This window comes from Hippopotamus amphibius, chromosome 2 (assembly GCF_030028045.1).
Source record: "Hippopotamus amphibius kiboko isolate mHipAmp2 chromosome 2, mHipAmp2.hap2, whole genome shotgun sequence".
Lineage (NCBI taxonomy): Eukaryota > Metazoa > Chordata > Mammalia > Artiodactyla > Hippopotamidae > Hippopotamus > Hippopotamus amphibius.
The window spans coordinates 81,781,553-81,795,498 of NC_080187.1; the positions used below are offsets into that span (position 1 = coordinate 81,781,553).

At 43.8% G+C, this 13,946-nt stretch overlaps 1 protein-coding gene across 4 annotated transcripts in view; it reads left to right on the top strand.

Annotated features, from left to right (window-relative positions):
- The window catches only part of LOC130843972 (cyclin-dependent kinase inhibitor 2A-like), a 28,187-nt gene extending 14,898 nt beyond the window's left edge, over positions 1-13,289 (top strand). Inside the window, exons 1-3 of one of the 4 annotated variants that reach the window (XM_057719916.1) lie at positions 6,551-6,838; positions 10,042-10,349; positions 13,116-13,289. In XM_057719916.1, coding sequence (XP_057575899.1) covers positions 6,713-6,838; positions 10,042-10,314 — 399 coding nt within the window. In that variant the 5' untranslated portion in view covers positions 6,551-6,712 and the 3' untranslated portion in view covers positions 10,315-10,349; positions 13,116-13,289. Of the gene's footprint in view, positions 1-6,550; positions 6,839-10,041; positions 10,350-13,115 lie in introns of those variants that run through there. The other 3 variants (XM_057719915.1, XR_009051110.1, XR_009051109.1) reach the window with 3 other exon arrangements.
- Positions 13,290-13,946: the final 657 nt, after the last annotated feature.

Sequence of the window (13,946 nt, forward strand, 5' to 3'; positions counted from 1 at the left end):
AGAATCAAACATGTTGATGGTTGTTACCAACTTACCCTCTTGACTAAGGACCCTTCTTTTTTTGAATCCACAATTTAAAGCCAAGTGCCTGGCGTATAGTATGAACTCAGCTACTCTTTGTCAAATAAAGTTGTGAATGATGGTTTTCAGAAAAGCAATGCTTATTTGTCTCATAAAATGTGTTGTGTTTACTTAATTAATTAGATGGCTAATGTATGCATATAGTACAAAACCCAAACAATACAAGTTGTAGAATGTGAAAAGAAAATCATCCCAGTTCCCTGTTTCTTCTCCCTACAGTTAATAGACTTTTCTGTATCTGTCCAAAGGTATTCTATATATATTTTATTTTTAACCTCAAACTATATCTTGAACAATTCCTTGATAACAATACTAATATTAAATATGGTAAAGAGATGTATGCTTTTGTGTGTATTGCCTCACTTGATATAATAACCTCATGAGATATGAAGGTAGAGCAAGATAGAGTCCATTTTAAAGATAATGGGAAGCTAAGAATAGCCTCCAAGGATTTCACAGTCAAAAAGCATGTCATTAAATAGTCAAATCAGCATTGTCACATGGTCCTGATTCAGAGCTGTTTATCCAATACCCTTTATTTTCCTGATAAAGTGTTAGTTTTCATGTGATGTGTTTGCATATCATGCATATCATACCTTGCCAATCCTGCAGTGCCTTGTAAGAACCAGAACCTAATTTTAGAATACTACCTTCTCAAGTATCTTTCTTTCTCTTTCTGGTGATTTGTTGAATTAATGTTCACATCTAGAATTACTATTCTTTGATTTGTAGGGTCACAGGAGCACCACCATTGCAGCAAGGCTTCCTTTCATTTAAATAAAAGTCAAGTGCTCCTCTAGTGTTACCTACCCTCAGTTGGGTTCTCCAGGCTGATGAAAAGGCTTCTAAGTCTGACTTAGCCCATCCCTCTTTCCTCATAACAGATATCCTAAACCTTCACCACTCTCACTTCCTAACCCACCATCTTATCATCACTGAAAACAGGCCAACCTCTTTGTTCACAGAAGGAAGTGTTTCAACTTCCTCCCTGCCCTGATCTTTTCTCCCTTCTCAAATCTAGCTGAATCTCCTGCATCCAAATTTATGATCACTCCCTGCGCCTTGTATTCCATTGCTTCCTGACTTTAGGGGCCTCAGGTCCTCAGAAATACCCTATCTTTCCTATGTCCTCAATTTCTCTTTTTTTCTCTTCCTGTCACCTGGCACTTTTCCTTTAGGGTAAGCATGTGCTCAGGCCTCTTCCACCTTCCCTCTGCCTCCCCTCACCACACACTACCTTGAGCTGTCACAGCTCACCTGTGAAAGAATAGCCTACACACAGTGTCCCCACTTCCTGGACATCCCATTCACTCCTGGTTTTCCTCCCAACAATCTGAGCAGCACTTAGCAGACTCCTTTGCAAGCTTTTCTTCCAGGAGTTTATTTTTCCAGCTTCTCACCATGCATCCCAGTAAATTACTTACAGTTTTTCCAAACTTCTTTGCTCTCACTTCTGCCTGGAACACCACTTTCTTCTCCTTTTACATCTTTATACTGCTACACTTTTCAAGGTGAGCTTTCAGCATCCATGAAGACTTTGCCTAAGCCACCAGAATAAGTTTGGTTCCGTTGTCATTTTCTTGTGTCATCCTCTGCTTCCCTTTGCTCTTCTACATGCATTACATGCAATGCCTCATTTAATCCCCACAACTGTTTGAGGAAGTACTATTATCCCAGTTATACAGATGAAAAAACTGAGGTCCGGGTACATTAAGTTACTTTGTTATAAAGTGATTAAGTGAAGAGTCTAGGTTTGAACCCAGGCATTCTAAGTCAAGCCCATGTTTAACATCTTCTACCCAGCCCCCCTGCACTCAATACTATACCCTTAACCTCTGAGCTTGTTGAATAAACATTCATTTTTTTAAATGAATAATCTTAAAAAACTGATCATAATTGAGACAAATTTTTATTTTGTAGTATAGATTTTTTAAACTACCAACACAGCACAAATGTAATAAGGCCATGACATTCTCAGGGAGGAAGAGAAGGAAGTTTGAGGAGGGAAATAACAATAACCAACAAACTTTAGAATTTTTAAAGCTCTTTGACATACATCATCTTATTTTATTAATCCATGAAATATATTATGACTCCATTTTACAAATGGGGAATCTGAGACTGGCATATTCAGCACCAAGATCCTGGTCTTTATATTTTCTTTCTTCTGAGGTTTCTCCCCTCAGGTCTGAGCTAATATACACAAGTAAGTTGGGAGTTTGGTAGTTCTTTAAAAGAAAAACTAGGAAAGCCTTCATACTATCATTAACTACTTACTTACACAAGATTTCCAGTGAAGTATGGGGTCAATTTCTAGAACAAAGGGGCCACACTCAAGAATGCCATAATCTTTGGAGAACTCTACTGTAAGTGCCAGATCTAGTGCATACATGTCTAAAACCTGCTTTTTTTTTTAAGCTCTTTATTGGAATATAATTGCTTTACACTGTTGTGTCAGTTTTTGCTGTATAACAAAGTGAATCAGCTGTATTTATACATATATCCCCATATCCACTCCCTCCCACCCTCCCTATCCCAGCCCTCTAAGTCATCACCCATCATCAAGTTGATCTCCCTGTGTTATGCAGCAGCTTCCCACTAGCTATCTATTTTACATTTGGTAGTGTATATATGTCTATGCTACTCTCTCACTTCGTCCCAGCTTCCCCTTCGCGTCTCCCCACCCTGTGTCCTCAAGTCCATTCTTGACATCTGCATCTTTATTCTTGCCCTGTCACTGGGTTCATCAGTACCATTTTTTTAGATTCCATATATATGAGTTAGCATACGGTATTTGTTTTTCTCTTTCCAGCTTACTTTGCTCTGTATGACAGACTCTAGGTCCATCCACCTCACTACAGATAACTCAATTTCATTCCCTTTTATGGCTGAGTAATATTCCACTGTATGTATGTGCCACATCTTCTTTATCCATTCATCTGTTGAAGGGCATTTAGGTTGCTTCCATGTCCTGGCTATTGTAAATAGTGCTGTGATGAACATTGCGGTACATGTTTCTTTTTGGATGATGGTTTTCTCAGGGTATATGCCCAGGAGTGGGATTGCTGGGTCATATGGTAGTTCCATTTTTAGTTTTTTAAGGAACCTCCAAACTGTTTTCCATAGTGGCTGTACCAACTTACAGTCCCACCAACAGTGCAGGAGAGTTCCCTTTTCTCCACACCCTCTCCAACATTTGCTGTTTCCAGATTTTGTGATGATGGCCATTCTGACTGGTGTGAGGTGATACCTCATTTACTGGCTTTGACTTGCATTTCTCTAATGATTAGTGACGTTGAGCATCTTTTCATGTGTTTGTTAGCCATCTGCAGATCTTCTTTGGAGAAATGTCTATATAGGTCTTCCGCCTGTTTTTGGATTGGGTTATTTGCTTTTTTGGTATTAAGCTGCATGAGCTGCTTGTATATTTTGGGGATTAATCCTTTGTCAGTTGCTTCGTTGGCAAATATTTTCTCCCATTCTGAGGGTTGTCGTCTTGTTTATGGTTTCTTTTGCTGTGCAAAAGCTTTTAATTTTCATTAGGTCCCATCTGTTTATTTTTTATTTTATTTCCATTATTCTAGGAGGTGGGTCAGAAAGGATCTTGCTTTGATGGATGTCACAGAGTGTTCTGCCTATGTTTTCCTGTAAGAGTTTTATAGTGTCTGGCCTTACATTTAGGTCTTTAATTGATTCTGAGTTTATTTTTGTTTATGGTGTTAGGAAGTGTTCTAATTTCATTCTTTGATATGTAGCTGTCCAGTTTTCTCAGCACCACTTATTGAAGAGGCTGTCTTTTTTCCATTGTATATTCTTGCCTCCTTTGTCAAAGATAAGGTGCGCATATGTACATGGATTTATCTCTGAGTTCTCTGTTCTGTTCCATTGATCTACCTTTCTATTTTTGTGTCAGTACCATACTGTCTGGATCACTGTAGCCTTGTAGTATAGTTTGAAGTCAGGAAGCCTGATTCCACCAGCTCCGTCTTTCCTTCTCAAGATTGCTTTGGCTATTTGGGATCTTTTGAGTTTCCATACAAATCGTAAAATTTCTTGTTCTGGTTCTGTGAAAAATGCCATTGGTAATTTGATAGGGATTGCATTGAATCTGTAAATTGTTTTGGGTAGTACAGTCATTTTCACAATGTTGATTCTTCCAATCCAAGAACATGGTATGTCCTTTCATCTGTTTGTATCATCTTTGATTTCTTTCATCAGTGTCTTATAGTTTTCTGCATAGAGGTCTTTTGCCTCCTTAGGCAGGTAAAACCTGCTTTTGAAGAAAGTCAGCCTCCATGTTTGTATATAATGCATCCAAGGGATGTTTTTATATGATTCCATCACCCATTTCCTTCAACAACAGTCCAATATATTGCATGAGAGTTTAAAGAGTTCCTGATGTAGGAATCTATAGTTGAGTCTTAGAGGAATTTCTGAATTCCCTAAAAGCTGTATGTGCCAGTGAACACACTTTTTAAATAAAATTGTGTACTTTATTTTTTGAGGAGAGGGTATGTAGCTTTCAACAGGTTCTCCAAAGGGCCTACTCTCCGTGCCCTAATATTAAGAACCATTATTTTAGTGATGGAAACTAATTTTGATATTAGTCTAAAAAGCCAGACATATTACAAGGGAAATCTGTTCCCTCCATCCCATCACCACAACAGCTATTCCCTTCCCCCACGATACAATACCTTAAGCTTCATTAAAAGAATTTTATGCTCTCTACCACAGTTCGACTTTTCCACACCATTGTTGCCCTAATAACTGAGAGGTGCCTGGAGGAAGATATAAATGGCATAGTGATGCATTGTGGATTTTTATAGTGGATTTGACATCCCATAAGTGTTTTAATTGGCATCATTTAAAACTTTGTGTGTTGCCTAAGCTAAGAGCAACTGAAAGTACAGTCAGGTATTCTGGGTCTTCAAGAGGAGTCAAGCAGGCATTGAAACATAACTTTTAAAATAGAGCTGGGGTGGGGTGGGAACAAAAAAAACAGAGCTATGTTATCTAGTAGACAGATTAAACATGTGCTTAAGGCATCTGCAAAGCCTGGGCAACCCAATCTTTTAAAAAATTATATGTGTGTGTGTGTGTGTGTGTGTGTGTGTGTGTGTAAAATAACCAATAACTACAGGATAAATTAGAACCTTGTTGGATTTTCTTTTGCTTAGTATACTCTTCATTGTGTTTAACCTTTCATTAAATATGTTGGTTGTTGGAGGCTGTCCATCATTGTTTCAGTGATTAAGGTCTTCTTGCCCTCCCTTTTATGTAATATTGATAATTCTACCCAAATCATTTTCTTCTGCGTGTCTTATAAGAAAATTGCAAAAGAATCCTCAAAATGGATAATTTAAGAGCTAACAGGCATTAGCTTACGATGTGTGACACTGTTCTAAATGCTTATGTGTATATCAATTCATTTAAAACTCAGGACAGTCCTATGAAGTAGGGACGACTCTTATCCCCCCATTTTATAACTAAGAAAGTTGTAAGGTTTTTCCAGTAGGAAGGAGAGGTGTACAGGGCGAGACAAAAGCGGGGCGCTAGGACAGTGTGTGAGCCTGGTTTTGAATCAACTCTGAATGCAACTCTGCCCCTAGAGCGCTGAGCACTTTTTCTGGTCTAGGGGGAATTATTTATTAAGAACAGAGCCTATCAGTCCAGTGACTCCCTTGCCACTTTCCTATCTGCTTATAGGCAGAAATCTCCACCATCCCTATTAAATAGACCTCATCTTCTCAAAGCCAGCCTGTACAGAAGGCACTAGTACTAGGCATTGTGCAAGCCTAGGAAACGCAGTCTCCTGACATCCGTTTTCATGTGTGTGAAGGGAGGGAGGCTGTGGCTGGCGGGTGAGCCCACTCTCCAAAATGAGCGTTTGAGCTGGGATTTCTGACACAGTAGAGCCAGCGCGCCAAATCCAGGTGCTGAGTGGTGGAGGGGCAGTGTGTCCTCTAAAAGAAGGGAAGCCTCGTGGTGGGATGGGTGATTCCGATCCTGGGCTCTTACCGCGAGGACAGGCTGGCCGTGTCTTCTGCCTAAAAGAGGAAGCAATACTTTGCCTCTGACACCAGGCACACTGATTCGAACTCGGCAGTTAGGAATCCTGTGCAGCTCTCTAATGCCTGGCACGGGAGGAATTTTGCTTTAGTGGCGTGAGCTCGCTCCGAGCCGCGCGTGCGCCTCTGTTGGGGGTGGGGAGGCTGCGTTGGGAGGAGGGCGGCGGGGACTAGGGGAGGGGGCAGGTGGGAGGGCCCTGGGCGTCCTCCAGCCGCAGCTCTGCGGCGCTCCCGGCGCGGGCCGCTTCCGGACGGTGCTCCCCCGGGCGGGTGGAGGACTCGTGACTGCGGAGGCCTGAAGTGGGGCGACTTCAGAGGTGTCTCATTCGCAGCGCGTTGGGAGCAAAGGGCGCCTCCTGGAAGAACGCGTGGAGGGCGCTCCCCGGGGTGGAAGGATTCCGCGGGAGGAGGCGAGGAGCCGAGTCGGGGGGCCGCTTCCGCTGTCCCGGGAGGAGGAAAGAGGAGGGGCGGGCAGCTCCTGAGCCGCCGAGGCGGGCCGCCCGCGCGCGCTCCACAGAGGCGGGAGGAAGGGAGGGAGCGAGGGGCGAGCGTTGGGGAGCAGCATGGAGACCTCGGCTGACAGGCTGGCCACCGCCGCCGCCCGGGGCCGGGCTGAAGAGGTGCAGGCGCTGCTCGAGGCGGGGGCGCCGGCCAACGCACCGAACCGTTACGGCCGGAGCCCGATTCAGGTGGGTCGGCAGGTCTGCGGCGGGAAGGGGGTGGGGGATGGCGGGCGACTTTGGAGGACGAGGTTGTCGAGTGAGTCGGAACCAGGTAAGCGTTTCTTGGTGAAGGGGAGACTTCCTGGGGAGTTCTCAGACCGAGTTCGGAGTCGGAGACCCCCTCTCGGCGACGCCCGGGGGCTCAGCAAGCCACCGGAGGACTGAAAAGGCACGTGGCGTTCAGAGCTCTAGAATGGTGTGAAGATCTAGAGGGGAGAGCGTATTTGTGTTCATGTAGGCGAAATTGACGAACGTTTGGGGGTAAGGGTTTTAAAAAATGCGACTTGCTGGACCACGTAACCCCGAACTCACTGAATTGTGAATGGAGCTGATCATCTTCTTTGTTGGCAGTGGGGGGGGATTTCAGTGGAAATCTGCTGCTGTGTATGTTGAAATAAAGGTTGATTTAAATTATTCAGAAGTAAGTACATATCGTGGTTGTTTTTTTTTTTTTTAACCGAGTAAGGAAAATACATGCTTGTTTAGGAAATAGACACATATGAAGAAAAACATTAGTGTAACCTTGTCTGAAATAATGCTGTCAATTTAGTTACCACTTGGGGAGTATCTCCTATCATTTTGGGTATTTTAAACTTAGCTGGTATAGATTAACTTATCTGGGAGTTTTCAATTCCTTATAGTTTAAAAATGTCATTTCTCTCCTCCTCACTCCAGTTATGAGGGTGTCTTATGAGTTCGTTTTTCTGTTGTTTTTCGCCTTCACTAACTTCCTAAATCTGAGGCTAAAGACTAATTCTTCCTGGCAGTCACTACCCTAGTTTTATTCCCAGTTTCGACAATGATTCCTGATTCTGAAAAATAAAATTTATATGAAACAAATGCACATTGCAAAAACTCCAGCATAACAAGACAAAGGAAAAGTGACTCTACTCCGAACGTCGTAAGTTTCACAAGTGAATCTTCCTTTCCTGAAATAGGATAAATTTTATACACTTTTGGATACAGATATAAAAATAAAACTAAAATGCCTTCAAACTTGAGATTATTTGCGATTTGAAATATGGAGAGATTTGGGGATAGAAAGGTTGAATTGTTGTAGAAGAGAAGCTTGAGTCCTTTTTAAAAAATGCATTCATGAGTCATAACTTGATATCTCTAAAACTTTGCCAGCAGCTTGCAGACTGGGCGTTCAGCCTTTGAGTTCTGAAAGGTGTTAGACAAGACCTTATTGTTTAAATTCAAAAAGAAAATTGGATAATTAATTTTAAATTAATTTAAAACAGAATAAGAGCATTAACAAAGGGGGTATGATTTTTGTTTCAAACCCTAACCAAATTTGTGTTTAATATAAAGATATTTAGGTTATAGAAAAAAATCAATTACTAAATTAATTTTATGTCATCAAGTTGACTTAAGCACCCTATAAATATTTGTTTGATTAATTTTCTTTTTGCTTAGGATTGCTGTTATGATTTCAATATTTAAATGTTATGTTATTTTTTGACCTTTAATACTGTAGCATATAATAAAACATTTCAAACCAGTTTTATGACTAAGATGAAGGACTTCATTTATCTAACTCATCTAATATATTTTCACCTACATGATATACAAAGCTTGGAAGTAGGCATACATTTACTAGCTCTGGCACTTGCAGTAGAGCTTCCAAAAGATTATGGCATCCTTGGGTGTGGCCCTTTGTTTGAAAATTCACCCATAATCTGTTAGAAATCTAATAGTGTAAATAAGTAGTTAATAGTGTGAAAGTTTCACCAGTTTTTCTTTTAAAATAATTCTTCTAACGCACTGCGTTATTTTCTTTCTTTCTGTAGCTTTAAGTTGGTTCACTTATATTTTCTCTCTGTCTTTTTGAAAATTAAATCAGTTTCACTTTCTCCAGGACAGGAATCAACAAACATAGTATAACTTGTTATGATTCCTTGGTTTGGACAGGTTAATTCATGTTTAATACAGAATGTAACTAAAAATAAGTAATTCTTCTATATACAGTCACTATGGTCTAGCTAATATAACCAAATGAATGGCTACCCTAAAAAAGAATGGTCTACCACCACCACCCACCATGTAACACTCAAATTGTAAGGTTGCTGTGATTGTGAACACCATTTCAAAATTCCTCTTTGGTAATGGCTTTGTATCAAAGATTATTTAGGAACCAAATGAGGTAAGCACCTCTTGTTTAATGAACAAGTGTAAACTTGGAAAGTGTCTTAGTTTCCTACTTCTGCTATAGCAAATTACCACAAATTTAGTATCAACATAAATTTATTATTTTATGGTTCTGGAAGTCAGAATTCTAAAATGGTTCCACAGAGTTGCACTCCTGTTGGGAGTTCTAAAGAAGAATCCATTCCCCTGCCTTTTCCAACATCTAGTGACAGTCATTTTTCTTCGGCTCTTGGCCCCTGCACCCCCGCACCTTCTCTTTGACCTCTGCTTCCATTCTTACATCTTCTCTCTGACTGTGACCTTTTTATAAGGAAACTTCTAATTAAATTGAGCCCACCCTGACAATCCAGGTTAATCTCCCTCAAAATCCTTAATTTAACCACATCTGCAAATTCCCTTTTGCCATATAAGGTAATATATTCACAGCTTTTGAGTGTTAGGAAGTGGACATCTTTGGGGGGCATTATTTAGCTTACCAGAAGAAGGAATTTTAGGGCTAGTTAGACAAACTTTCTCATTTTATACTTAAAGAAACTGAAGTTTAACGTTCAGGGAAACCAAGAGTAGCTTAAAGTTTGTAAAAAATTAAGTTTTTGTGGGTTTTTTCTTTCACTTTGCTTTTAAACAATTACCACGTTTGGGGCTTGGATATACAGCACTGAACCGTACAAAAATCTCCGGGGGCCTTACATGATTTCATATCAAAATGAGGAATAAAGTAGAGGTTATGCTGTAGTAAAAGCCAGTTTGTTCCTCACCCTTTTGCTGCTGTCTGTGACTCTGGCAGTGTTCTGTGCGTGGCTGGAACCCCGCAAAAGGTTGGCGGATGTAACAGAATGTGTACATAAAAATGGAATAGGTAGGAGAACTGGCTAAGCGACTCGGTAATTGGAAGAAAATAGTAACTAGACACTTGTGGCTTGTAAAAGCGTCTGCACGGGGTGGGGGCTCCACAAATATTTTCTTTAATCCTGCCCCGGCCCCCACCCCCGTCCTGACCACTCTGCTGTCTCCGGCAGGTCATGATGATGGGCAGCGCCCGCGTGGCCGAGCTGCTGCTGCTCCACGGCGCGGACCCCAACTGCGCGGACCCCGCCACCCTCACCCGACCCGTGCACGACGCCGCCCGGGAGGGCTTCCTGGACACGTTGGTGGTGCTGCACCGAGCCGGGGCGCGGCTGGACGTGCGGGACGCCCGGGGCCGCCTGCCCGTGGACCTGGCTGAGGAGCGGGGCCACCGCGACGTCGCCGGGTACCTGCGCGCGGCTGCAGCGGGGCACCGAAGGCGGTAGCCACGCCCGCGCAGACCCCGCGGAAGGTCCGGCAGGTGAGGAGGATGATCCACGAGTTTGAACTCAGAGCGCTTCCGCATCCCAGTGCACTCACTTTTCAGAAGAGAAAGTTGGGCCCAGGAGACTAGGGTATTTGGTCTTACCTCAGCTCACCCAGCTGAGCCATGGGACAACCCCGGTCTCCCGATCGCGCTACCTCGTTAGGGCTGCGGACGCGAAATAGCCCAAGACGCACTTCCGCAGGTTAAAGCCCATCCCATAAACTGTGCCTCCCATCCCCTAAACACTCCCCGCACGGCTGGAGAACCAGACTGTGGAGAATTGAGCACTCCGAAGGCTAAAGGTCTAGTGGCCCCTCTTCCTGCCACATGCATTCAACGGCCCCCGGTTTCCCCATTAAAATTTACCAGGGTCGCTGAACTAACCCTGGAATTTCCAAAGCCAATTGCGCTGGCATCATCTGGCAGAGATCTATCATTCCCGGCTCTATTGCAAAATTGTATTGAATCCGACCCTCCGCTCTATGCGGCGGCGTTTTCCAGAGCTCCCCCAGTGGGTTCTAAGGGAAACTGGGATGGAGACCGCGCCAACTCTCGAAGTCTGCACACTGGGATTTGCCGCACTCTCTGAGAAACGGAGACACTCTCTTAAGCTTTTCCCTCTCAAGCATTCGGTTACGATAGATATGCAGTCCTCCTTGCCTTTTTCTAGGACCACAAGGACTTCTTCCTTGGCCCCATTTCCCCCACCTCACTCCTACCTGCCAAAAGTACCAACCTGATTCTGATTTTTTCTGAAGGGGGTATCATTTTTAACTATCTATCTATTTATCTATCTATCTATCTATCATCTATCTATCTATCTATCTATCTATCTATCTATCTATCTATCATCTATCTATCATCTATCTCTCTCTCTATATATAGCAATATACGAAATTACACGAATATTTAAGTAAACCATGACTTCGAAGAGACTGAAATCTATCCTATTTTGGCTCAGAACTGGGGCACTAGGCTCCCTGTGCCTTAGGGGAGCCTAGGAAGACGAGTGGAAAGGCACACTCTGGACCTTTGGGAGATGTCTTGAGTGCGGCGCCTTGGGTGTGAGAGGCACCCATATCTCCTTTAGCCTGCCACCCTCTCTCTCCTCCAATTGAAGCTTGCGTATGGAACGCGGCATAGGACTAGGGGCCAATTACAGGGCTGTTGGGCGGAGCAAGAACTGGGAGGCGCTGAAAGAAGGATATCGAGGGTCGAATTGGGTCACAGACATATGAATAATCAAACCTAAGATATTTAACCCAAGTACATGCGATCTTTCCTCCCTTCCTTTCTTTCTCTCTCCTTCCCTCCCTCCCTCTCTCCTTCCCTTCTTTCCTTCTTCCTTTCTTCCCTCTTTTTAAGTTTCTACCGAGTGATCAGCCGCGTTCTAGTTCGGACACAGAAGTGAACAAGACAAATCAGTGAACAAGACAAATCAGGAGTCCTGCCCTCATAGAGCTTACATTTTGGGAAGCAGATTTTTAAGCAATATAACAGTGTATTTAGAAGGGTGAGTTTGTAAAACCAATATGGTGGATTGAGTGAAGTGGGAATAGGAGGGGAGACTACTTTAAGAGTGGTCAGAAAATCTGAGTCATGAGAAGAGATTAGCCACTGGAGGCAGAGAAACTCAAGTGCAAAGACTTGCGTGGAAAAGGACGTGGCAATTTCAGAGGACAGAAAGGCCAGCTGGAGCCAGTACACAACCAAATCAAAGAGGAGGGCAGAGGCCAGATAATGCAGTGGCCCTGTAAGTCAAAAAAAAAAAAAAAAAAAAGGTTGTTAGATCAAAACATGGATTTGGGGACTTCCCTGTTGGCGCAGTGGTTAAGAATCCATCTGCCAATGCAGGGGACACCTGATGGTTTCCTGGTGGGGAAGATCGCACATGCCCCAAAGCAGCTAAGCCCATGCACCACAACTACTGAGCCCAGGTGCCACAACTACTGAAGTCCATCCTCTCTAAGGCCCACAGGCGGCAACTACTGAGCCCGTGTGCTACAACTACTGAACCCCACTCCCTAGAGCCTGGGCTCTGACAATGCAATGAGAAGCCCGCTCACGACAAGGAAGAGTAGCCCTCATCTCCACACCTAGAGAAAAAGCCCCCACGCAGCAACGAAAACAATAACAGCCAAAACAAAACAAAAACACATGGATTTTGTTCTAGAAACGTTAGGAAGCCATTAGCTGGTTCGGGAGACAGGGTCTAGGAAAGAAGATGATAATATGTTAGTACTGGAACATAAGGTTCTCATACTACTGAACTCCCCTGAGGCTGAGGTGCCCTCTGGTTATGCGCGTTCGCTGAATCGCTGTGCGTCAGATGCAAGAGATACCTAGGGACGTTCGAAGGGCAAGGCGACTCCTTCACCTCCAGTCGCCTGGCGTTAGGTGTAGCAAACAACTTGGTACCCGTTATAGACCGGCTTGGTTCTCGAAACCCGTTAGGCTGCGCCGGCAGCTCTCTCCCTGCCGTCGTTGGGCGTGTCCCGCGCGCGGGAGCTGGCGGCCAGTCCGGCGCTGCCGGCCAGTCCGGAGCAGCCCAGCCGGGCAGCGGACGGGCTGCGAGATCTGGGAGGCCTGGGAGTGCGGCGGCCGCTGGGAGGGTCTAGACTCCCCAGCCAGACCCTGTGCTGAGGGTTCGTGGATGTTAAGAAGCGATGTCTGCGCCAGTGGGGGAGGGCGAGAAAGGGGAGAGGAAGGGGTCGCATTTCTTTGACTTCTGGTTTCTAATGTCTTTTTTCTTTCCGCCAGCTACAGACGCTACGGACCTAAAGAATCGTTGACATCTACAGATACTTCGGCAACATATTTTTCAGTCGTAGAAGTCCTATTCTTCCCTGCTTAGGTCCAATTTATCAAATAATGCTTTTAAAAATTGTAGCTGCCTTCCCCTTTCCTTAAATTTCCATTTTTCTATAAAAGTTAAAAAAACAAAACCACACTGTTCTTGTCTTTTCATCGGGTTGGAGTTTTCGCGAGCGAGTACTCAGGCCCTGGGATCACATCTAAGCGGCAGTTCCTCTTTCGAGCCTCGCACCCGCCAGGCGCTGGGGTTATTACAGCCATTTTGTGAACTAGGAAAACGAAGCTTAAATGGATTACGTGACCCTTCTTGTGTCAAACTGCCAGCAAGGGGCAGAGCCAAGGCTCAAAAAAAATTAAAACAAATAGTGTTCTTTCCGTTCACTCAGTCAACATTTATTGAGCACCTATTATGGCACCTTACCAGGGGTATAGTTGGGCGGGGGACCAGATATCAGCTAATAAGCACACCACACGTAACTAGAAAATTTAAGTCCTATTTCATTGAATCTCAGATATAGCATTGTTTCCGACACTCACCATTGTCGCATGAACCTCTTAGAAAGAAAAACACTGTAGTTGAGTGCATACCATAGATTGATAAGACACATCCAGATTTCAGATGATGAAAAGTCAAAAGCTGGGACTTTAGATTGATGAAATGGGGTAAAAAGTGATAAATGGAAACTCCAGGGAGACCCCAGATTGAGAATTCCTTACCTACCTGGCTGCAGAATCCTTGCCCTTTAAGGTTTTTGGGTATTTTGAGCAAAGCGTCAC